Raw genomic sequence first — 26,220 nt, forward strand, 5'->3', positions numbered from 1 at the left:
CAACTGGGATGGTTTATCCTTCTGCCTTAAAAAGGGGATATTATTTGGTCTCGTCTCTTTAACTTTTCCGAATGTTTTAACAATGCTGGTAAATTTTTCAAAAGATGTGTCAAACGTCAAAGAAAAAATATGACGGCTCAGACTTCCGCTTTTATTGATAGATTGTACAGATTCTTCCGTTTTAGCAATATCACGTTTAATTTGTTTCAAAATAAGAAACGTCTGTACTTCTGAGGCGTGCTGCTTTTTTTCTTCAAATGGTTTGATTGCAATTCATTAATATCTTTTTTATTCTTCTCAACTTATTTCAGTAATAGACGAATATTTCTAATTTCTTTATCAATGATTCAATTCATTGCTTCAGTTAACGACTGCTGTCAAAATTTTTGTTAATTGCTACCCTTACCTGCAGTATTTTGGTCTCAATTTTGTTTTTTTTGTTTTTTATGGAAAGTAAATTTTCTTCACGATCTTTCTTGACTCTTTCAATGTACTCGATCATACTAGAAAGGGTAAGCTGAATTTCATTGAAAGCAATTGATGATTTCACGTTTTTGATGACGTTATCTATATCAACAATATCTTTACATTCGTTGTGTTCTGCGACAATACATTTCTTGTAGCATGGACAGTCATGTTTTTTACAAAATATTTGATTCTTTTGGTTATGTTTCCTGCAAGATTGTGCAATTTGAAGAACCGCTGTTGGTAAGTTTTGGTAATCATCAATTTTAAATTACATTTTTTTCAGTAACAGGTGAACAAAAATTTACCCTCGTTCAGTTGAACCTCTTTTCTTCCAGTGTCTTGTTCAAATTGTCCCATGAGTAAAGAATTTATACTTCAAATAATAGTCAAGAATAACACTGCCATGCACTTACCCATTTTGATAGTATTTTTACAGATCAATTTGCTTTTGTATTTACTTTTTTCAACAAATTGAGGTCATGAAAACTCAATATACAACATTATATCAAAAATATAGCTTGCATATTTTCTGGTTAACCTATTAGGATATGTTTGTCTTAAGACTATTCAAAATACATTTTTTTTTTAAATGATTGCAGAATGCCAATGGTTTTTATCGCCTTTATCGTCGTTTACAGCTATGTCTGATTTCATAGTTTGAAAAGTGTAATATCTTTTAAAAATATGGACAAGTCTAGATAACTTATCCTGACTTGCGTAATATTACTATATTAATCAATTTAAGTTATTTCGCACTATTTCTTTATAACAATTCATGACTGTTTTTCGTAGCTGATTTATTCATTTTTAAATTTGTTTTTACTTCTAATATAAAACAAAGCGACATAGCCAATCGTCTTAGAGTTTTAAGGTATTGTCTGGAACAAAAATTTTACTTACAAAATTTCTTTGTGTTTTGATTAACTGTGTCACTTAGCTTACTTCGCATTGGTGTATACCGTACATTTTTCATTATGCTAGTAGATTTGTTAAAGTATTTTTGCAGTGTTACTAAAGTACTCACATTTTATAAACATAACGTTTTGTTAGATATTTGAAATGACGGTATGAAATGTTCTAACATCAATTCCATTCAGCCTTACCATTCAAATACATTTATCAAACATTTCGATATGTTTTTAATTGTATTAATCTTACAGTTTATACTTAGCATGGTTTATGTGCTAATTCCAACACACCCTTTGAAAATTTTATGAATAAACGAAAAAGCGTAATTTACTATTCCAAATGAAGAAATTACAATATAGAATTGTTAAAGAAAAACCCATTTGATTGATATATGTATCTGTAAAAAAAGTTAAACTCATAATCAATTTACTGACGGGATGAAAAAAACACTTTCTGGAATAGGCAATTTAAATTTTAGATCCGTATGTGTTCAAACGGACTACACGATTCAAGTGAACATTTCGAAAGATATTAATAATATCTTATACAAAAACGTTTATATAATCGAATTGGAGCAGCAACACCTTTTTCGTGATGTTTGCATATTTTTATATCAATACCCACACTGCTTACTTATCTTAAAATTTGTCCAAGAACAGTTGAAACAACATCATGGTTATTTTGAAACCATAATTTCTTATTACTTACCAATTTGAAACTGCAAAACTAAAGAAGAAAATACAATTAATTGTTAAAAGTAGAAAAATATATACATGAAAAAGATACAAGAAAATGCGGTATGAGTGCCGATGATACAACTCTCCATCCACGGCACAATTTGTAAACGAAAAACCATTCTAGGTAACAATGGCCCTAAAGATGTAAAACTATTCAAACGAGAAAACCAACGTTCTTATATATTTTAAAACGAGAAACATATGACACATATGAACCTCAGCAACAAACTACAACTACTGTTCACCAGGGTTTCTTACTTCGGACAAGGAAGGTGTTTTAAAGTCGTGTATACAATCGAGTATATCGGTAAATAAATAAAATACGAATATTGTCTTGAATTTACTATTTGAATTATAAATCCGCATGGGATCTTACAGAATCCACTAAACCCAATAAGCATGTGTCGCCAGCGAATACCGTGTCATTTATCGTTAGAACCGTTTCAATTTTTTAAAGATGTAACCTTGAAATGCATTCTAACAATTAAGAGGAACAGTCTCGATTAACCCTGTTTCTTTGATCTTAAGTGATAAAAAAGGCAACAGTAAATGTAGTTTACCGCTAATCAAAGGTCATAAATCGATTAAGAGAAACAAAACCGGGATTACAAACTAAAACTGACGGAAACACATCAACTGTAAGAGGAAAATAACGAAACAACAGAACAAAACACAGAAGTGCAACAAAAAAACAAACGAAAATGCAACATTCATAGAAACGATCTATGAGATAACAACTGCCATATTTCTGACTTGATACATAACATTTAAATCTGCATACCCTTCAGCCCATGAGATCACCCCCAGTTTTGGTGGGGTTAGTGTTGATCAGTCTTTATTTTTCTATGTTGTATCGTGTGTCTGCTTGTCGTTGTCTTGTTTAGCCATGAAGTTGTCAGTTTGTTTCATCTATGAGTTTGAATGTCCCTCTGGTAAATTTCGCCCTTCTTTTACTGCTTACTTATCTTACAATTCAAAAAAAAAATAAATCACTTGATGAAAAACAATTGTCGAATATTAAATCATTGTTAGGTTATGTAAAACATGTACTTATAGCACATCTTTGAAATACATCATATCATCCTTCTTTTAAATGTATTTCACTCAGTGGTGACAACAATATCCGAGAACACCAAAAAAGATGACAAACTAAAAAGTTATGGGACCCTTATTGTCTCAAAAAATAAAAAGATCACAAAACCTAATGTGTGTAGGATCATGATCAAAAGCGAATAAACGTAGCCTTGGACTGTAATTTCAAATCACAATAATCTTTGATGCATTTTTTTTTGTGTAATTTTAAAAATTTGGATGCCACCCGAACAGATTGCCGGTAAGCGGCAGCCATTCAAATGGAAACAGTATATTCAAGATAATGCATCTTTTTATTTATATTTTCAGAGTTTTTGGAACATTTTAACATTTAACACGTTTTTATTTCTTTCCTTGGCAAAAGTGACCAATTTGGAAATACCAACTTAAATGACTCATTTACACATGTCAGTACATATTTGTATAATGTTTCAGTAAGTTTGGAGCAGATCTTTTATTTTTTTATTTTTGCTATCTCCATTGTTACCGTAACTAGTTTCAAAATTCCAAAGACGAAGGCCACATTGGAACATGACAGGAGGCATAACATTGAAGTTTCATTGTGTTTGATTTACCATTTCAAGAACTGAAATGCTACTTTAAGGTTTTTACATATGGTTTTGATTGGGAGCCTTTTTAGACTTTTAACATGTCAATACAGTAGATCCATCGATTCTCTTAATCACCCAAACCTTTATATAGTTAACACCTACATTGTATAAAAATTTAATGATGTTAAGAACAGAACTATTCTAGTGTTAAGCAAAAGAGATAAAAATTAGTTTTTTTTTCACATTTGAAAGGTTCCATAGTCTATTTGCAAATTAACATAATTATAATGCTTCTCATTCTGTGAAGAAAAAACGGATTAAATACAACACGGCCTTCAATATCGTCGTTTATAAACATACCGCAAGATGAACCAAAAACGAGGAAAGTTTTAAATGTAAACACTTTAAATCAAATCAAACAGTCGAGCCTCGTTGTGAATATTTGCCACTAGCAATTGTTTCTTATTTCCATAATAACGAAGTGCGATGGGATATCGAAAACCATCACTTCCTTCCAAAAGCTCTCGATACATTTGTCCATCATTAGAGATTACAACAACATTGTTCGAATGAATACCAGCCACGTACACATTACCATCACTATCTACATCAATACCAAGAGGATTATTCAGAATGATTTCATTTTTGAATGTCCATTGTTTTTCACCTTGTACATTATAACATGTCACAGTGTGATTTAGTCTGTGTGTATGATAAATGTTGTCTTTAAATGTGGCAATGTAACCTTCACTGGCCATTTCTTCTTGGACTATGTCGCTGAAAGTCTCGTCGTACAGATTTATCATTCTTATACCTTTGTTGAAGGCGGAATAAATCAGTTGATTGTCCATCAATACTATGCCATAGTTATCCGAACTCAGTGAAATTGTTTTCTTAATTTTTTTCCTCTCCAGATCTATAATGGTCAGATATTGCTTATCTGATTCGCCGGATGTAACAACCAATGTATTGTCATTACTGATGTATACTATATCAAACGCTCCACATGGTATCTTCATCTCAAATTCTTTTGATCCTTGATCGTTGAATACTCTCACTTTCCCTTCACGGTTGTAAGTAAACACCAATCTACCATCTGGCAGCATGCAACATCCATAAATCCATTTCCCTTGCAGGTTTATTTTCTTGTGTATCTTCATTTTAATGTTTTCAATAGATCTTGTTTGAACGATCGGTACTATTATCTGGGCTTCTTTAGTTTTCTTTCTGCTTAGAACAATATCGGCAGGTTGTTCTTTAATATGCACTTCTCCAAAACTTTTAATATCAAACATGATCTTCTGAAAAACTCCATTTATTTCAAATTCCCAAAAATGCTCGTTCAAATCCTCACCTTCAAATAATGAGTGCAGGAATTTATCTTTGCTAGAGACGTCTTCTTCGATTTGCTTCACTGAAAGGAACATCTGAAGGTTTGTTGCATGTTGTTTGATGTTCGTTATGTTTCTCTGACAATCTGCTACTTCTTTTTCTTTCTTTTCTAATGCTGACAATAACTGACCAATTTTCAAGTTTTCTTTTTCCTCGATCGCATATAACTGTTTCATTAAATCTTCTTGTAATTTGTCGAGATGATTGTTGATCTCCATTCTAGTCTCCTTAATTTCTTTCTCAATTTCCTTTCTTTTTTCTTTCAGAGTCGACCTATTGTCCTGTTGATGCTTGCGAACTTTTTGTAGATTTGCTGCCACTTCGACATATGTTTTCTCAATTTCAGACAGGGCATTTGGTGTTTCGTAATTCTTAATAACGTCATCTAAATCGACGATATCGCGACATTCTTTATGTGAATCTACTATACATTTGCTGCAGCAAAGACGTTCATGTTTCTGGCAAAACATTTCAAACTTTTTATTGTGTTTGCTACAGTATTGAGTGATCTTAAGTACATCGCTTGGTAATTTTTGGTAATCGGTAAATGATATCACACTATGGCTCCTCGACGCCTTGGACAAACTATGGTGTTCATGACATTCCTTACATAGTCCTTCATCACATTCTGTACACCAAACAACGCACGGCTTGGTGATCAGTCGGAGGTCACAAACACCACAACTTTGAGAGGAAGTCGCCATGAAACACGAGTCTAAAAACAAATCAATACCATATAATCAATTATAATTATCATTGTATTATTATATAATATAAAGTATATACAGTATGAAATATTACATGTCGCAATAATAGCCTACAATTAATCTTGATGGAAATTTATCATACAAATATGATACAGTAAACTGCAAAATATAATATATAGTAAGCAAATCTAAAAACTAAAAGGTATAACATAAAAAAATAATGGACAAATATTAAATATTTCGGATAACTAATATCCAGGTTCAATGATTTGTATCGTATCTTGACATTTGGCATTCGAACTGACATATAATCTTGATTGTATCAGAATTTATCACGAATCAATACGCTGGTAAAATTGATCTTTTGGAGCACGAATTCAATAAAACTGTGAGAGTACTCTCGTACTGAAGTTACAGTAAACAAGTCATGATAAGGACTAATATTGTGTTTTACACATGAAATGAGTCAGATGATGGTTCAAGATATACACAAAATCTTGTAGATAATTTGTTTAGCCGATCATTATGGCCTTTTACAGTTTCGTCTATCATTTTGTTTGCAAAGAATTTAAAAGTAGTAAATGCATTATATATTATAAAGAGTTTGTTCAAGATTTTAACCGAAAAAGCATTTCTGTAAATATATAGGTGTGTTGGTCATCTTTGTCGCACTTAATGTCTTTTGTGTTATGATATAAGCTACAACAAAGCAAAATGTGAAAATCACTATTGAAGTGTTTTAACTCCCTTTTAAGTACTTGATATTTTCCAGAGCTAGTTAATGATCGACTGGTATTGCGAAATATGAACTTCCCCCGTCCATCTAGTTGTGATGTAAAAAGCAGTCCGCAAGGTCATGTAAAGGTGAAATGTGTAAATATGCAGCCTCATCCTTGTTGATAAAGAATTAATGGAATTTCTACATGAAAAAATACCTGTGCGAAGACGGGAGTGTGGCAGTTGTTTTCCGTTATTTTGATGTGTTAAAGCTTTTAATTTTGCCATTTTATAACATGTATAGGGGGACTTTCAGATTTGAATTTTCCTTGGAGTCCAGTATTTTTGTTATTTGTTATTCAACTTTTGGTTACATTGTTTTCCTTTATTAATTGTAGAGATTATTGAATTGGATAGACTTTTAGAATCTGCAGTTTTACTATGTATGTATTTATGTGAAGAACTTAACCGTCCGTGTCTAAACTTTACCATGCAAAACCAAACATGGCCCAACAATGTGTTAAGGTAAGTATGGAAAATGACAGTGAATAGGGATATAACGTTTCGTCCCCGAGGGTATCACCAGCCCAGTAGTCAACACTTCGGTGTAGACATGAATATCAATAATGTGGTCATTTTTATAAATTTCCTGTTTTTTTTTCGAAAAACTAAGGATTTTCTTATCCCAGGCATAGATTACCTGAGGCATATTTGGCATAACTTTTTGGAATTTTGGATCCTCAATGTCCTTCAACTTTGTTCTAGCTTGGCTTAAATATTTTGATATGAACGTCACTGATGAGTCTTATGTAGACGAAACGCGCGTCTGGCGTACTAAATTATAATCCTGGTACCTTTGATAACTAATTATAACTCAGTAAACCTGTTTTTCTTAAAAATTGGTACTAATTGGGAACTTTCTGTTTACAAATTAAATAGACAAATGGAGCACATAAATTGAATGTATTGAAAAAAACAATGAAATCTCGAACCTTGATTTTCCAACATTTTTTTTTTTTTTTTTTTTTAAATATTTATATATTATCTCTGATATATAGAATTAAAGTATGTTTAGTGAAAGAGGTGGTGAAAAAAACATAACTAAGAAAAACCACCAAGAGGAAAAGAAAATGATAAGGATGAGGGGTTATTATAGATAGTCTTTTCACGTAAGAAGTGTATGTGCTATTGACATGATTGATGGCTAACCACTGTAAGCAAAATATAAGGAATATTTTATAATTATTAGGAAAAAACCTGTATCACTCATATTACATTATTATTTTGCCAATTAAACACGTATTAGGAAATTACTTTTATCCGTCGGTATCAATATAAACGGTCTGCGCAAAAGTTAAATGTTCGTAGGTTCTTAAATTGTGAATTTAGTAGCTGAAGAAAAAAAAATCGAAGAATTCAAAAACGATAATTCGTAAAATTAATCATATTCTGTTATGCAAAATAAGTTGTTCATTACTCACGTGTTAGTTTTTCAATACAAATAACATTCTTAATAGTACTAATAAAATAATTTTAAAAATTTATAAAGAAATAGAAGAGCAGATTCATCTATGCTTACAAATAGTTTTGATTGAAGGAAATGCAAAGTAAACATTTTAGTTGTTGCACACAATTAATCGGTTTGATGACACGAATTAAATCGAGATCGAATGATCAACAATATAACGACCATCAAAGGTGTTAATTGAGCCATAAGCATGTCACATTACGAAAACGGTAACATAAGAAAATGCTACACATGAACTTTGAACTGTAGAAAATCAATTCTTATGAAACAAAAAGACAAGACACAATGAAATAATAAACTTTTTTTGTTTTCGTATCAGAATTATGAAAACAAGAAATGAACACTTATCATAGGATATCATCGGAAATCTGAACTTCATCGATTAACTTACTTTTCATGAGAAAGATAAAATTGTTAAAAGTGGTACAATTTAAATTTTGTAAAGATTTAATTGGTAAAATCCAGTCTGAAGTTGTAGATACAAAAAGCATATTATTTTGACAATTTATAGACAAATTTAAAGTATTTGAAATGCCTACTCACAAGTTATTGTTGTTTGTACTGTAATGATTGCTGTTGACAATAGAACAATAGATCTCTACACAACAATAAGTTATACAAAGGGTGTAACTGAGTTGACAGAATCAAATGAATGTAATTCATGTGGTTGTTTGATTGTTTTACCATGCTTTTCATAATCTATTATTTCTCTGAAATACAAAATCGATTTAAAAATACTCATATCAGAGTTATTATTGGAGGGGGGTTAAAACAGCCATTTTGTCCATTTGGTATGACGATCGTTTAAGGGTTTTTTTTTTGAAGAAAAAACTTATTAATTTTAAAAATTGAAGGAATTGGTGGTTTTCATACAATTTTATGCAACTTTCATTCAAGAGTTTTATTGAGCTAAACCCGGTTCAAACCACCATTTTCTACATAAGGAAATGTCTTTACGAAGTCAGGAATAAAATAGTTGTTTCCCATCTTATAATATGCTTCAGTATTTGATTTTGTCATTTGTTTAAGGATCGACTTTTTACCGTTTTGAATTTTATTGGAGTATGGTGTTTTTGTAATTTTGCGCTGGAAATAAAAGAAAAAAATCAAGTGGTTATATTTTTTTATAAAATGAGCCTGAGTTTTAAGTTTTTGAGTGTTCGACTAAAGGTTTTTATGAATGAAAAGACAAGTATTCATGTAAAACTTCCTTATCAAAATATATACACTTTTAGAAAGTTGTTTCTTTTCAGAATGGGAAACAAAGTTTGAATATCAATATGAATTATATTTTACTTCAGGAATGTACAAAACGTACTAAGATTGCACACATAGGTATAGTTATTACATTTTTATATTTTTATAATAAATGGATGATACTTCAAAGATAACAATATATTTAAATTCTGAAACGGATATGTGGAGATGTTTTATCATAAGATTGTATCTGGTGATAAAAAATATAAGTTCCGATGGAAATCAAATGTCATTGTTGTTTAATAAGGATCATTGCATTTACAAGCGATACAATTTTGGTTCTAAAATTTGCATATATAATATAAGTGAACGCATTTTATTTACTTTGAAAGATATAATGTCAATAGTTATATACATACACACATAATGTACTTAATTATGTTTGTTAAACATTGATGAAGGGCTGTTATTTATGACATTGTGACAATTATAATAGCTTCCTCAAATTTGTTATCTAGTTTCCTGCCAGTATGTTTTACCGTCAGCTACGATATAGTTGTTTTGTGTGTTCGTAATATTTACTGAATTTTCATGTTATGTTGATAACCCGCAGATATCTTAATTATTGATTAGTGCAAATGTCTATCAAAAGGATAGCGCAAATTATCTATTACAAAGCGCAACGTCCTGTCCCGTACCGGATCAATCTTAATAAACAGAAACTATATTCCATGTAACAATTGATATACTTGTTACTAGTCAAAGTGTGTAATCATTTAAGGTGTAACACCACTAATTCAGGCCCGGCCAGAAAGAACATACCAGACAGTAGTACATATTTAACACAAAATAGTTTCTACGCATGAGTGTAACATTCAAAATATGTAGAATATTTAGGTATTTTTGATATCAAATGAAAGCTGAAGAACTGGTGATCATTGTAGAACACTTTTGGACTTTAAATTTTGAATTTTAAAAAAACTGCACCAAATTTTAAAAAGAGGGTACATTTTGTCTGTTTGTCAGATTTGAAGTACCTGAATATTAGTCAAATCGGTGAACATGAATTTGACAGCCATTGCCCTTAAAATCAATTATAAATTTGGAAACATTTACCAGACATGCTCCGGTTAGATAATGTTAATTGGCTTTGGAAATAGCTCGGTATGTTGGATAGGGACAGAAATTCTGCCTTGAAACAGATCGCATACGGAACCAAACTTAATCTTAGAAGTATCGACTAGAATCAAAAACTTACGTCTTAATGTGGTCTATTCTTTTCTCCATCTGATTAATCAGGAAGTTGATGAATACTCACGTGAATGTATTAGGTGTAATACGGAACTAATTATTTGAAGGGAATTTCAAATTCTATCGACACTTAATGCCACTTTGTGTCGTTTTCGTTCAAAAGTACATGAGTCGTGTCTGTTCAACATCTTTTAAACCTTTGTACAAATTGTTTTCAATCGTAGTTAGAAATATTTAACTTCAAGGCGGGAAGGGGGGAAAAGGGGGGTGTTGGTATTTTTCTGAAAGTATTTAGGAGCTATGATCCTTGGTCGATATTTTGATGATTTTCTATTACATCAACCAGAAAACATGGTTCTTAACGTATTGAAAAGTGACACGTAACCTATTTCTGTGCAATTTTTTATGAACAAACTGTTCAACGAATGCTTTTAAAGTTTTGGCTCATTTTTCTCTATACATTATATTTACATCATTATTCTCTGTTCTTGCTGTTAAATGTTGTCATACTCTCTTGTATACCAATGTTACAACACCAGGTGCCCATTTCAAAAACCAATCACTTTTCAGTGATGCGCGAGGCTAAACTATTTGAAAGTCCAAGCATTAATTCACACATTCTAAGAGATTATAAAATTCCCTTAAAATGACCGAAAGTAAAGACAAATAAAGACAAGGAATCTGAACAATGCATATGGATTTGAAAGGCCTTACGCTTATCCTAAACAAGAATGGTCATCTAAATTAAAGGATATTTTTTAAATCATGCTAAATCCGTATTAAAAAGTAACTTTCAGAAAATGCCGGACAACTAAAAATAAGTGGAATACCACCACCATAAGAAACATTTATACAATGCCTTGATTATTGCTTATCGGTTAATGTAGCCATATTCAATACAGTAAGACTGATGTAGATTTGTTGGATGTAGGGAAAGTAGTAAGAAAGTAAGAGTAAACCTATGCATGTTTCCTAGCAACTATTTAGTTTAAAAAATGTTTCCCTGAGTTATTCAAAGCATGACCGCTTCTATTAGGAAAAACTGTCCCTATCTGCAATAACGATAGGCGGTAAGAACAAGTGCCGAGAGCCGAGAAGTGTGTTTCACTTGTGGACTGTTAGTTACAAAGAATATCGCCATGCCTTGGGTCGAGCCCAGTAGCATGCATACTTATAAGGTATTGGCATGATAATGCGGATATCGTCTGATTTAAACTTGATGTAATATAATTTTTTAAAGTATAATAAATAGAGAATATATATCTCCATCATGCAATCTCTTGAGTATTTCTCCCTCGTGCAAGCTCTGCAGCAGATTCCTGTTCTGGATTTGGCAATACGTTAGGTCTTTTTTATGGTTTTACAATCAGCTCTGCAACGTTAATATTAGGTTTTGTATTTTTGGTTTCGAGCACCACTAAAGAGACATTATTTATCAAACTACGCATCTGGTACAGTAATCTTGGTACCATTATTTTTTTTTTAACTGTGGCTTCAAATCCAGACCCGTAGTTTTGACCAAGCTTTACTGCTGCTTTCAAAACAGAACACGAGTAGTGGCTTTTATAAACATTTATTGCTAAATATATATACATACAAATTTAAATCTTAATGAAGCAGTGTATTTTCTACGTATCATTGTGTCTTTGAGCTGATAGACTATACATAGTCAGCTTATCAGAAGACGCGTTACACCCAAAATTAAATTATATTCAATTGACTATAAAAAAAAACCAAAGTGTCTCCAAATCATTACTTAAGGATGTACTTAAGAATGTTAGGGTGAAATCAAATATTTAGAATTGATAAACAAAGAGTCAGAAAAGCATTCAATAAGAATTGCAATTTGTTTATTTTTGACATTAAGACAGAAAACATACGGACCAACCTAATATTTGCATTGGTAAATTTTGGGTCCTAAATCGAAAGAAAAGAAATAAAAAAATTGCTTAATTTTGGTAAATGACCTTTTATAAGCTATTGAAGTCTTATATAAAAAGCAGTCCGAACATCTGACACACATTCCTAAATCTCACCTAGTTTATCATTAATATGTAATTTTGAAATTAACCGATTAAGGCATTCAAAATCAAACTGCATATAAAAAATAATGAAAGTACTCAAAATTTTCCAGGTAAGGAAAAATTTCAAGATGCTCTATGTCACCCATCGTGTAAACTTGAAACTAATGTTTTTCTAACTAACAATTATCAAGATAAATCAAACTTTAACTCTGCTGCTGCTGAATAGCAGAACATTACTATTAAGGCAGCAAAAAATGTCACTCAAATTAAAATCTAATAAATATAAAAAGGGAACTATTAATGAGAAAAAATGGTATGATGAAGATCTTCACAATAAAAAGAGAGAATTAGATATTAAATCTAGACATCTGTCTGAAAATCCATACAATAACACATGTAATATAAGAAATAACTATTTTAAACATTTTAGAAAATTCAAAAAGTTTAAAAAAAAAATAATAGAAGGAAGTTTAAATTAGAAATTGTTAAACAACTTAATAATCTGCTTACTAAAATGTGAATGATACTGCATATCTATACGCAAATCAGGAGATATAAAAAAAAACTGAAAATTTCAGAGTTTAGTTATAATTTCTATTATTGGAAAGTTATTTAATGTTGTGTTATATACAAGACTTTCTAACCATTTAGATAAGAGAAATATTTTTGACTGATTGCCAAGCTGGCTTTAGAAATGAATCAAGGACAACAGACCACATGTTTATAATCAAATGATTAATAAATGAAAAAAACAAATGCATGGGAAGTAAATGTTATGCTTGTTTTTATGACTATAAAAGAGCTGTTGACACTGTGATACACCGACGTATCCTTATTAAAAAGCCCAAGTCAGACGTTGGGGAAAAATTCTACCATTTTATTACACACATGTATTGGAGTGAACGTTGATAAAAAAAGTTTACTAAAATGTCAAAATTGTGTAAAACTTAGTACTAGCTATATATAGTCGCATTGACTGTCTAATACTGTATTATGTATGTAGATGATGTCATTGTATTTTCTAATTCCGCATATGGACTTCAAAAGCGCTTGAATGTATTGGAATCATACTGTGATCATACCTGGTGCCTAAATGTAAACTTAAAAAAAAACTTAATAAAAGATAAAATGACGTCTTATAAAACATGTAAAAGATAAACTCATCATATATCAGGATTTAAATTTTCTATATACAACAGACGCGCGTTTCGTCTACAAAGACTCATCAGTGATGATCGACTTATAAAAAAGTCAAAAAGGCCAAATAAAGTACGAAGTTGAAGAGCATTGAGGACCAACATAGTTTTGCCAAATACAGCCAAGGCAATCTATTCCTGAGGTACAAATGTAGATAAGGCCCAGCATTTCAAAATTCTAAATTCTGTCAACAGTCAATTTATAACTATGAACATATCAATGATAACTCATGTCAACACAGAAGTGCTGACTACTGGGCTAGTGATACACTCGGGGAAATAAATCTCCACCAGCAGTGGCATCAATCCAGTGGTTGTAAATAAACTCATCATAGAAACCAGGATTGAAATTTCGCATATACGTCAGACGCGTGTTTCGTCGACAAAAAGAACCATTCTATTTTAAAAATGAATTAAATGAAACTATTTCTAAATATAAATACCTAGCAGCTATATTCCAGTGAATTGGCCTATTTAATTATAAAAAGACGACATATTTAATAAATCTTGAATCCGTTTAAACCTAATAGATGTTTATCTGGCTCAGATGCTAGTTTTAAAACAAATTTACATCTTTTAATCATACCATTAAACCTATTATTTTGAATGGCTAAGAGATATTGGGAATGTTCAAACATGACACTTTATCTTGTAAAAAGATGCTACAAATGTACTTGAAAAAATATACCAGAATAGTTGCGGATAAAATGAACTTAAAGTTCTGTAATCATAGTTTAGGCTTTACAAATGTTGTTGACAATCAGAGTTAGGTAGATTTCCTATATATTTTGATATTGTTATATCTACGATAAGCTATATGCATAGATTATGTAATTGTAACTCCAATTTATCGAAAGAAGACTCTGTATGCAAAATTAATATGCATGAAAATAACACTATGACATGGTATTCCTCTGTTAAATTAATACAAGAAAAGCTTGACTTGAAAAAAACCCATATTGTATCGATTATTCAATTAATAGATTAAAACAACTTACTATGAAAAAGTTAAAGACATTGTCTATAAAACCAAGTTGCAATGATAATCACTACAAACCATTAAAAGTCTGAAATGGCCTATATCTGTACTCGACTGTACTGATTTTTACTCGACCAGTCTGAATTAGTCTGAGATATCCTTGATAATACTCGACTGTAGTCTGAACTATACTTAACATAGCCCTTTATAGCTTGTTGTTCGGTGTGAGCCAAAGCTCCGTGTTGAAGGCCGTACTTTAACCTATAATGGTTTACTTTTTAAATTGTTATTTGTATGGAGAGTTGTCTCATTGGCACTCACACCACATCTTCCTATATCTATTTTAACAGTCTGAATGTGTACTTGACCAGTACTTAACCGTTTCATACGAGTCTAAACTGTACTCGACCTAGTCTGAACCGTACTCGACCTAGTCTGAACCATACTCGACCTAGTCTGAACCATACTCGACCTAGTCTGAACCATATTCGACCAAGTCTTAACCAAACTAGACCTATTCTTTGTATCTTTTAATTGAATTTTATCAATTTAGGATTTTTTTTAATAAAAAAAAAATTTAAACAACAACTTGAAATTAAAAATGTATTCAATACAGTATTATATTAAAATTTCACAATAATCAATCATAATATAACTTCAACTCAATATTAATCAAAACTTACATAATAATATATATCAACTTTTAAAATATAAATAAAACAAGCTGGTAAATAATCTAAAAAAAAATAAATTGTGACTAAATTATGTTTTCAATATTATTCAAATTTTATGAATATTTTGGAAGTATTTTATGGTAATTGGACTATTTTCACCATAAACTTAAGCCAAGGATTTGTATTTACTATACAAATCCTTGATAACCTTTTTAAAAAAGGAAATGTATTCCAAAGTAACAGTAAAAAAAATTTTAAATTAATTTAGGTATTTTTTTGTCAAATTAACATGGCATACATAAAGCACTTTAATATGTTCTAATTAACTCAGTACATGTGTGTTTTACAGGTAAAACGAAAGCCCTATTTTCTTAAATTCGTGTATTACTTATCTAGTACATGCATGTATATTCGTAAGGCCTTGTTATTTAATTTAAACAGGATGTTGCAATTTTGAATCAATGTTATTTAGAATTTAATACCTCTGACCAGGTGTGATCTTATTTATTAGTTTGCCCCAAGCAGAGGTTATACTTTATATTTCACCACTAATCAGAAAAATAATTTTATTCATTTATTTAATTTTATCCCTTTTTGATATAAGTTATATATAATATATTTTTTATTATCCTAAATATAATCAGAGATATATTTCTTTTATAAGGTTAAAATCTTTTATAAATTTTGTTGGCTGTTGTTATATATGTCAGTTAAAAAGAAATTTATTTAAACAGTTAAAAAAGTAGAGGGTTTTTAGTCTAGTATGGTTCAGACTGGTCGAGTATTTTTCAGACCTTTGGTTAAGTATGGTTTAAACTTGACAAATAGGTCGAGTACATGTCAAGAATGGGTTAAGACTGTTTCAGACTGGTCGAGTAATAGTTCAGACTATTTTTAACGGCAAAGATAAGGGTCAAGTACGATTCAGTACAGTCAAGTATGGTTCAGACTGGGGTCGAGTAATGTCAAGTAAAAGTCAGTCCAATTCAGACTGGTCGAGTAAAAATCACTACAGTCGAGTACAGATATAGTCCATTTCAGACTTTAATGGTTTGTAGTGAATGTTTATAGAAAGCTAGATACATATTTTCTTATAAAAGTTATTTTCAAATGGCAAAACAATTTCGCATAAATGCCCACCAATTACAAGTGGAAAAAGAGCGACATAAGAACAAACCTACAGAAAGATCACAGAGGACTTGTAATTTTTGTTCTCATAATAATACAGAAGATAAGTTTCATGTTTTAATAAACTGTTACATTATAAAATTACTGTCAGTAATATTTGAGTGCACAAGCTCATGCGCACTGTCAAAGTTTGAATAACTTAGACAGCAAATAAAACAAAAGATTAATGACCTTTAAGATGAATATATATTTCTAAAGTTACGCTATTGTCTTGTCGAGAGTTTTAAATTGATATCCACGATTTCTGTAAATGACTAAATCTTTTTTAGTTTATCTGTATAGGTTTTAAATTCAAAACATTTAATACAATATACATTACTGTATCTATGTGTATGCATATTTCATCTACATATATGTTAGTGCCTACTTTTCGCATTAATAAACTGCAGTCAAATTTCTAAGGTGCTTATCCAATTCCTGCAATTTGAATATTATATACATACATATCAAGTAAAAAGTAAAATCACAAAAATACTGACCTCCGAGTAAAATTCAAAACGGAAAGTCCCTATTCAAATGGCAAAATGCAAACAAAATGTAATTGGTTGAAGCGTGTACATGGGAGAAAACTGTCCTTAAATTTGATCAGTTTGGGTTTCTTTTCATTCAGCTCTAAAAATCATACCTTTAAGGATTATTAAAAACCGTTTGATAAATTATTGATTGTTTCCCATATTTAATTTCTCTTCCATGTACATAATATAATAACTGTTCTGTGTTCTATTGTGTTGTGTTGTATCCTATTATTATTTCATTGTAATAACAAAAATTTATGTAATCATTGCATTAAATTTAGAACCCACAAAAGTCCATAACTGGATCAACAAAGTCTTCTATTCTATTCTATTATATACATGTCGCAATGATTTTAAAACTGAGAAATTTCTTATATAAAAGGTAAATAACAAAAATATTGAACTCCGAGGGAAATTCAAAACGGAAAGTGCCCAATCAAATGGCAAATTCAAAGCTCAAACACATCATACGAATGGATAACAAATGTCATATTTCTGACTTGGTGCAGGCATTTTCTTATGTAGAAAATGGTGGATTAAAGTTGTTCAAATAAAATCAAACAAACGAGCATTGTTACACCAGTTTCCTACTAGCAGCTGTTTCTTCAATCTACGAAGAGAGACGGGTTGATAAAGACCCTCACTTGCAGTCAATATTTCTCTGTGTCGTTGTCCGTCAGGAGAAATAACTACAAGATTGTTTGAATCGAACCCAATCACGTACACATTACCACCACTATCTACATCAATACCAAGCGGATTCTTCAGAACGCTTTCATTTTTGAATGTCCATTGTACTTTACCTCGTAAATTATAACATGTTACAGTACTTGCTAGTCTGTTTGTATGATAAATGTTGTCCCTAAATGTTGCAAGATAACCTTCACTGGGTATTTTGTCTAGGACTATGTCACTTACAGACTCGTTGTCCAGTTTTATCATTTTTATACCTTTATCGTACGCAGAATAAATCACGTGATTGTCTCTCAATATTATGCCATAATTATCTGTACTCAGTGAAATTGTTTTTTTGATTTCTTTCCTCTTTATGTCTAAAATGGTAATACGCTTCTTTTCTGAATTACCGGATGTAACAGCCAATGTATTGTTATCACCGATGTTTACTATATCGAACGCTCCACAAGGTATCTTCAACTCAAAATCTTTTGACCCTTCAATGTTGAATACTTTCACTGTCCTTTCATGGCTGTAAGTAAACGCAAATCTACCATCCGGCAATATGCAACATCCGTAAATAAGTTGTCCTTGGGTGTCTATTGTCTTGTTTATCTTCAGCTTGATATTTTCAAAGGATCTTGATTGAACGATTGGTACCATTATTTGGGCTTGTTTGATATTCGTTATACTCAGAACTATATCGCAAGGTTTAGCTTCTACACAGACGTCTCCAAAACTTTTTACATCAGACATTAAAGACTGAATAGTTCCGTTTATTTTATATGCTAGGGAATGCTGCTTCAAACTCTCATCTTGGAATAATGAGTTGAGAAGGGTAGCTTTGCTTGATACGTCGTCTTTTATAGGCTTCAATGAAAGAAACACCTGAAGATCCGTTGCGTGTTGTTTGATGTTTCCAATATTTCTCTTGCATTCTGCTACTTCCTTTTCTTTCTTTTTCAATAGTGTACATAACTGACCAATTGTCGAGTTTTCTTTTTTTTCAACAGCATATAATTGTTTCATTAAATCTTCTTGTAGTTTGTCGAGATGGTTGTTGATCTTTTTTCTGGTCTTCTTTATTTCGGTTTCAATTTCATTTCTTTCCTTTTTTAATGTCGACAAATTAACATGTTGATGCTGAAGGATTTTATGTATATTGTCTGCTACTTCAGATAAGTTTTCCTCTATCTCTAACATAGCATTGGATGTTTTGACATTTTTGATGACGTCTTCTAAATCGACGATATTCCGACATTCTTTATGACTATCTACTAAACATTTGCTGCAGCAAGGATGTTCGTGCTTCTTGCAATACATTTGCAACTGTTTACTATGTGTGCTACATATTTGACTGATCTTCTTTACATCTGTCGGTACCATTTGGTAATCGGTAAATGGTATCACACTATGGCGCCTCGACGCGTTGGATAAACTATGATGTTCCTGGCAACTTTTACACAGTCTTTCATTACATTCTCTACACCAGACTATGCATGGATTGGTGATGTGTCGGTTGTCACAAACACCACAGCTTTGGACGGATGACGCCATAAAGCACAAAACTACAAAATAGTAAATAAGTTATGATATTAGAAATACAAACTAGTTATAATAATTGTTTAAAATATTACAAGGAGCGGTCTTCACAGTATTGTTCACGACCCAGATATTAAAAACGTCATTTGACAAGAACATAGTTAACTAAATTGCGTATCGTATTCAGGATCCCTGAGCATCAGATTGCATTATATACAAGAAATGAACTATTGATCTCAAAGAGTTGTTTTATAAAAATCATAAACTATTTACAGTTATGATGATTATCGGTCCTTAGTAGGTGACATAGCAATTTGAACGAAAAAAAAATGTAAAACATATAATTTGAGATATGTACATGCTGTAGAATTGTTTATAACTGTAAATATATGTGAATATATATGTTTGAGATAACAATTTAGTAACAATTAAGTAGTTTGTGCTAATATATACAGGTGATTAATATTCAAGGACACAAGGACACACAGACTGTTAGTGTAAATAATATGAACGATACTCCGAATAAAGCAGGTTTGAAAAAGGGAACTCTTATTTAGTCCATCTGATATTTTTCCTTCACAAACTATTCCAGATTCAGCATCTACATATACCTCCTTACAAGTCTCCGAGATGTCTCAAACCACAATAATATATATATTGTCAGTAATAAACAACCCTCAGTTTGTCCAGGCAAAAGTTCCAATGGTTTAAGAAAAAGTGCTTCTAGATATAAAAACAATGGGCGAGCAAATGGTATCTGTCAAAACTCAACCTTATATTGAAATATTTGATCCAAATAAACAAGCCTTACCATCACAAAACACAGTAATTAAAGATCAACAAGATACAATCAATAAGTTGCATACCAAAGTAACTGATCTTGGATAAGGGGTTGAAGAGCAAGAGCATTACTCAAAAAGAACAACATTATCAAGATACTAACATATGGCAATGGTAGAATAATAAAACCAATTAAGGAGGCTCGCGGGTACAAACAATTCAGCATTTTTTTTTTGTTTTTTCATTACTAATTTTATTCATTACACTATTAGTTGCTACGTTATGATATGGTACAACAATCAACAAAATAAAAATGAATTTGTTTTGGCCCCAGATGTCCTTTTTAAATGTTTATATCCTTGAAAAGCTCCAAATTATCTTCCTTTGGTGAAAAATGCCATTTGAAATATCTTTTTAAACTCATCGGTGGCCTATATTTTGTTATGATTTTTTTCATATAAGCTGTACTTTAACTAAACTATTGTAAAATTTAACCAATTTCTGTAATTAAGTTCTTTTTTTAAATCGATATTACCTTTTTTCTCCTATTAGTTCTACAGAAAAAAAATAACTCAACAAAAATGCGTGCTTCTTTTGAATACAGATCGTAGCCTTTTCATCAAAATTTTGGTTTTTAATGTTAAATTAGAGTAATAGATGAAAAAGCCTTTGTGAGACCTTGAAATATGAAAGTATTATCCTTTTTCTTAATTTAACTATTTGTTAATCAATAAAAAAATCACCAAACAAATAATCGTGCTTTGGTACTGTCTGTTATCAAAGGGAGACAATTCAATTTCGATCTCAATGTGTTTAAATCGCAGGAGAGATTAATCTTGTTACACGAGGGGATAGCTCATCAACTATAGTCTATTTTCAAAACATCTAGATATTTATATTGCTTACCAATGTTATATAATTGATTCCTCACGTTGTGCTCACGAAGTAACCTTTTATAAAACCCCTTTATATGTATTTCATATGTAATCTTTGTGGTTTTGTGAAAAGATAGTTTGTTTTGTGTGCGTTGAGGCCATATAGTTGAGAGTAAAAAATACGCATGGGAGTTAAAAAACAAGAAGTGTGAAAAAAGGCCATTATTAACGCAAACAAAACTGACTCGTTATTTTTGCATATAGGAAACAAATCAGGTAGTATAATATAATTTGTCGCCGAGTGATGGGTTGTTAATGGGTGCGAGTCATTGGTACACTGATAAGGGGTGGACAATATTATAGGAACTATGTAATGAGAGGACTAGAAATGAGAATTTGATGGATGAAAGCTTGAGGCAGGGTGGTTTTAATCGTGAGAAAAGTGTTGTTAAAAAGATAATTCATGTTGATGAAAAAACAGGAGTGCAGAGGAACAGAATATGGAGGGAAGTAGGAGTTTGGGGAGGGAACTTGATATCAATTCCCCATGTCCACCAAATAACTTAAAGTCATTCAAGAAATAAGGGAGTGGGGCCCGACATGTATGTAAACGGATCAATTATGCAGGGGATGCAGACCACAGATTGGTTGAATTTGACAACTGATCAATAAGACTATGGATGCCGAATGTAATAGCACTTTCTAAATTTTAAAAAGTGAAAACAATATATAATTTATTCAATAGTACATTTTTTATTATGTAGACCAAAAGTAGAGAAATATAGCATTGACTGACTCTAATAATTAAGAATGCATCCGGCAGAGCACAGCTTCCACTGGTCGGATTGAACGTCAGTCCACAGACATCTCAATCATTCAATGATGTCAACAACCATACGCAGCTTTAGCCTAGGCAGCCTGTGTAGCGTCACTGAGTGCTTTTAATCAACCATATTTTTTTCAAACCACTTATATAAAACTATTAAGTCTTTCAACAAAGGTTATAAATGATAATCAACGATGCAAATATTGAACTTTACAACATAAATTATAATCTTTAACAATGAATTCAAAACAGCAATATCTATTCAATTTAACAAATATGTACTGAAAAGTGGCATGTTAATCGTTAAATTAAGAAACACGGAATTTCCATTTTTAAACAAGGGAAATAACAATTACATGACAATCCTGTCTTCAGAATGTATTTAAAAATATTTTATTTTTATAAACTGTAACCAATTAGAAAGAAAGAAAAAAAAACACACACACTGAAGATAACAAGTATTTTAGTTGCAACAACTTTATTGTTGATAAACAACTGCCAAACTGTACCAGAAACAAACACTGGTTTGGAACAAACTATACACTACGATCGACAACTCGACCTAGAATGTTACTCACATTTGTTGATAATGTAAACAAACATTGATTTAAAAAAAACGGTAGTATGTAGCAATTAATAACAACCAGAATGATGGAGTAAAGATCATCAGGAATTTGATCTGGTTTGCCGCCTGGAGATGCCGATAAGTGATATTTTACAAAATCGTGTTTTCGGGGGAAGTCATGAATTGTCCTTGCCAAAATTACAATTGATTCAGGTATCCTACATTACAAACATATATTGATACCACGATAATACATTGATAATACTGCCTTGTTAAGAATACCTTATTGTCAAAGAATGCAGCAAAGGTCCTATCGTCGACGGCAAAAGCAAAAATCGTGATGATAACGCATGCAATTCCGGAAATTGACCGTCTCCAAAAATATTAAATTCTAAAATAGGGTTATCGTCCTTTTCGCGCCAGACGACTATTGAAAAGGCTACAGATCGTGAGCTTAAATGAACATCGACCCCATATTTTTATTTTTTTCTATTAGGTATAGGATAAAGTTTATTTATTATAAAAATAGCGAAATCCTTTATTAGAAAAAAACAATGTATACCCGCGAGACCCCTTAATACTGATTATCTAGTTTTTCCGATCTGTAATGAGCAATTAGGTCGTGATATAGATGAAAAGGATCCAATAGGAAAGGTCAAGTATGATAAAATGTCTGTTAAAGTTTCCTGTCTTATAGAACACGACAATTGGTATTCTCAAACAAAAAACTTAAAAACAACGAAGACAAACTTTCATTTCAGAAAACTTAACAAGATACCTCTATGGTCTTCTGAAACATTTGAATGTCCTACGGTTTACCGAAAAAAAAATGATTTTGGACTCATGATGGTAAAATCATAGCTAAAGAAACACCAAAATCGGATTATATCGTTATTTCGTGAAAGCAAGATATTAGAGAGCTAAGAGGAGAAATGTCCGATGAGGACGACGATTATTAAACTGTTTACGGCTGCACATGTATCCTTGTTTACAAACTCTATACTTGTTTACACACTTGTCTTAAAATAGATACTAGTGAGCGTTTTCTCGACATATCAATTTTATTATTAATCTAAATTTGCTCAAGAGGATTTTGTTATTCAGTGACTTAACCTATATATGGTATGTGGTAACTTCAGTAATTAAAAAAAGCAACGCTAAATTTGTGTTGTGTCTGATCACAAACTTAAAGTTGTAGACCTTCTAAGTTAAATTAAAATTAGTGTAGATATTCAAATTTTAATTACTATATAAATGTAACAGTTATGAATATATATACATATATTTATATATATACAACTCGTCTAAACATCAACCCAACAATGTTAGATCTGTAAATTTGCTTTCGCAAATATTTTGTTCTTCCCTCGACGGGATTCGAACCCATGCTACTGAGATATCGTGACACTAAATCGCCTGCACTGTAGCCGTCCCGCTAGACCACACGACCACCTGGGCTTCATAAAAATGAAGCTTTCGGTGGCCGGGTTTTACCTTCCCACGTCAGTTTTAATCTAGCGTTGTACTACAGTACATGATATATAAGGCATGAAGATGTTATTCTTATAGATCAGCTATATTATCTATAGTAAAGGATCCTACAAATTAATGTAAGATACAGTCACAGAAAATAATTATATTTTTTAAGTACGTCGGAGCCAGTGACAACTCTAGAACAGATTTACCCATCGGATCACCAGCAGTGATGGTGATATATGGCTGTGTACATTATGTATATACAACTCGTCTAAACATCAACCTAACAATGTTAGATCTGTAAATTTGCTTTCGCAAATGTTTTGTTCTTCCCTCGCCGGGATTCGAACTCTTGCTACTAAGATATCGTGACACCAAATCGCCTGCACTGTAGCCGTCCCGCTAGACCACAGGATCACCTGGGCTTCATAATAATTAAGCTTTCGCTGGCCGGGTGTTACCTATCCACGTCAGTTTTACACTAGCGTCGTACTACAGTACATGATATATAAGTCATGATGATGTTATTCTAACAGATCAGCTAAATTATCAATAGAAAAGGATCCTACAAATTAATGTAAGATACAGTCACAGAAAATAATTATATTTATAAGTACGTCTGAGCCAGTGACAACTCTACAACAGATTTATCCATCGGATCACTAGCAGTGATGGTGATACATGGCTGAAAACAAAAAACGCAAACATGATGAAAACATGAATAAAATTGTTGAAATGCCAGATGACGAGGGTGAAGTGTTGATGTCCGCGACTCAGGAAGCAGAGTAAGATGTTGTCTTAAATGACATTACAAACTTTGAAAACACAGTAACTGATAAGACAAATCCAGCTCAAATATCTAATGATATGCCAGAGATAATTCACGATAATTATAAAGGGAGGGCCGTACAGATGTTTTCTGGGGCAGGAAACGTAACTATTAACTTTCCAGCATAAAAACTCGCATATTGAAAACGGTTATAATCAAGTGTGTTGATATTATAAATTTGTTTCATGTTAAACTTGTTTAGGAAATTTTTAACCATGACAGAATCAATATTTTAACCCAATGACCTAAAAGTCATATTTCGACCTTTTTTGTATTAGGCAATTAACCAATATTTAACAATGTTTAAATACAAATGTAGGACATTTTATACGCTAATATTGAAATATATGATAAAAAGATCATAACATGTCATTTTTCATATCAGACCCTTTATCAGCCCTTGGGGCCATGTTATAATCTACATATATATGTAACACTACACTTTAAATAGATAGACAATTGTTATTACGGTAATGTTGAATTCCCTTTTCATTTATTTGTCATCCAAGTAAAAACTTAGTTTAAACAATATTTATTCAGATAAATCAACATTAAACAATATTATACAAATGATGAAATAATAAGGATTCAGAAACAAGCAATTTGCTTTAACAAAATACATTTATTGAACAATACAAAAATTTTAGTACTGGCATGCTCTGTAATAAATGTATAAATATGAAAAAGGTGTAAGAAGAAGACGAAAATAAACATGAATTATTGTAATGTATACAGTGTAAAATGCTTGGGTTCCTATTGAATGATGAAGCATTAACATCAAGGGTTAAAACGTTTACTTTTAATAATAAAGATATATATTTTCAAGAACTTGTCTCAGAAGAAAAAAAAATACATATGTACATTATCCACACTTTCAGTTAAAAAAATGTTATTTTTTTCCAGTGACAAGTGTTTGTAACCATCCACAAGAACTTGCGGTTATTCAGTACTTCAGTACTTTGATTCCCTATTGGTATCTCAAATCATATGCCCACACATCGTTATTTATCAAAACATTTACACTGTGTCTAAACCACACCGGCAAAATTTGTTCGGACTCGATGGTATCTAACATCCGGCACAATGACGGAACATTAATAGACAGAAGTCAATTAAGATTGGAGTCGAGTGCACCCTCACGATCGGGGTTATAAAACGACAAACTAAAGTACAATTAAGCCGTGATATATCGAGTATTACGTATCGATATCAAGGGCGGATCCAGACACAGTGAAAAGGGGGGTTACTAGTACAGGAGCTAATTCTTTTGTTAATGTGTCACTTGAAAAAGACAAATTTTATAAATGAAAAGGGGAGTTAATCGCTGGCACACACGCTTTTCTGGATCTGCCACTGGGTATCGCTCTGGATCTTTGTATATTCAATCAATTTCATAATATATATTCATCATTGATAATTTTGAATTATATCGAAAAGACAACGCTATTGAAGTCACCAAGGAAAAGTGGAAAAAATTTGAAAAAAGAGTTTTTTTCTTATATTGTACACTGGTCTACACTCATTTTT

General features: G+C 31.5%; 1 protein-coding gene across 2 annotated transcripts in view; it reads right to left on the reverse strand.

Moving 5' to 3' along the window:
• Positions 1 to 4,091: 4,091 nt before the first annotated feature.
• The window catches only part of LOC143083383 (uncharacterized), a 201,843-nt gene continuing 179,714 nt past the window's right edge, over positions 4,092 to 26,220 (reverse strand). The window contains exons 1-3 of one of the 2 annotated variants that reach the window (XM_076259640.1): positions 9,494 to 9,639; positions 8,645 to 8,811; positions 4,092 to 5,864 (exon numbers count right to left, since the gene is read on the reverse strand). In XM_076259640.1, the coding sequence (XP_076115755.1) occupies positions 4,162 to 5,853 (1,692 nt within the window). In that variant the 5' untranslated portion in view covers positions 5,854 to 5,864; positions 8,645 to 8,811; positions 9,494 to 9,639 and the 3' untranslated portion in view covers positions 4,092 to 4,161. Of the gene's footprint in view, positions 5,865 to 8,644; positions 8,812 to 9,493; positions 9,640 to 26,220 lie in introns of those variants that run through there. The other variant, XM_076259639.1, reaches the window with a different exon arrangement.

Source organism: Mytilus galloprovincialis, chromosome 7, assembly GCF_965363235.1.
Source record: "Mytilus galloprovincialis chromosome 7, xbMytGall1.hap1.1, whole genome shotgun sequence".
Classification (NCBI taxonomy): Eukaryota; Metazoa; Mollusca; class Bivalvia; order Mytilida; family Mytilidae; genus Mytilus; species Mytilus galloprovincialis.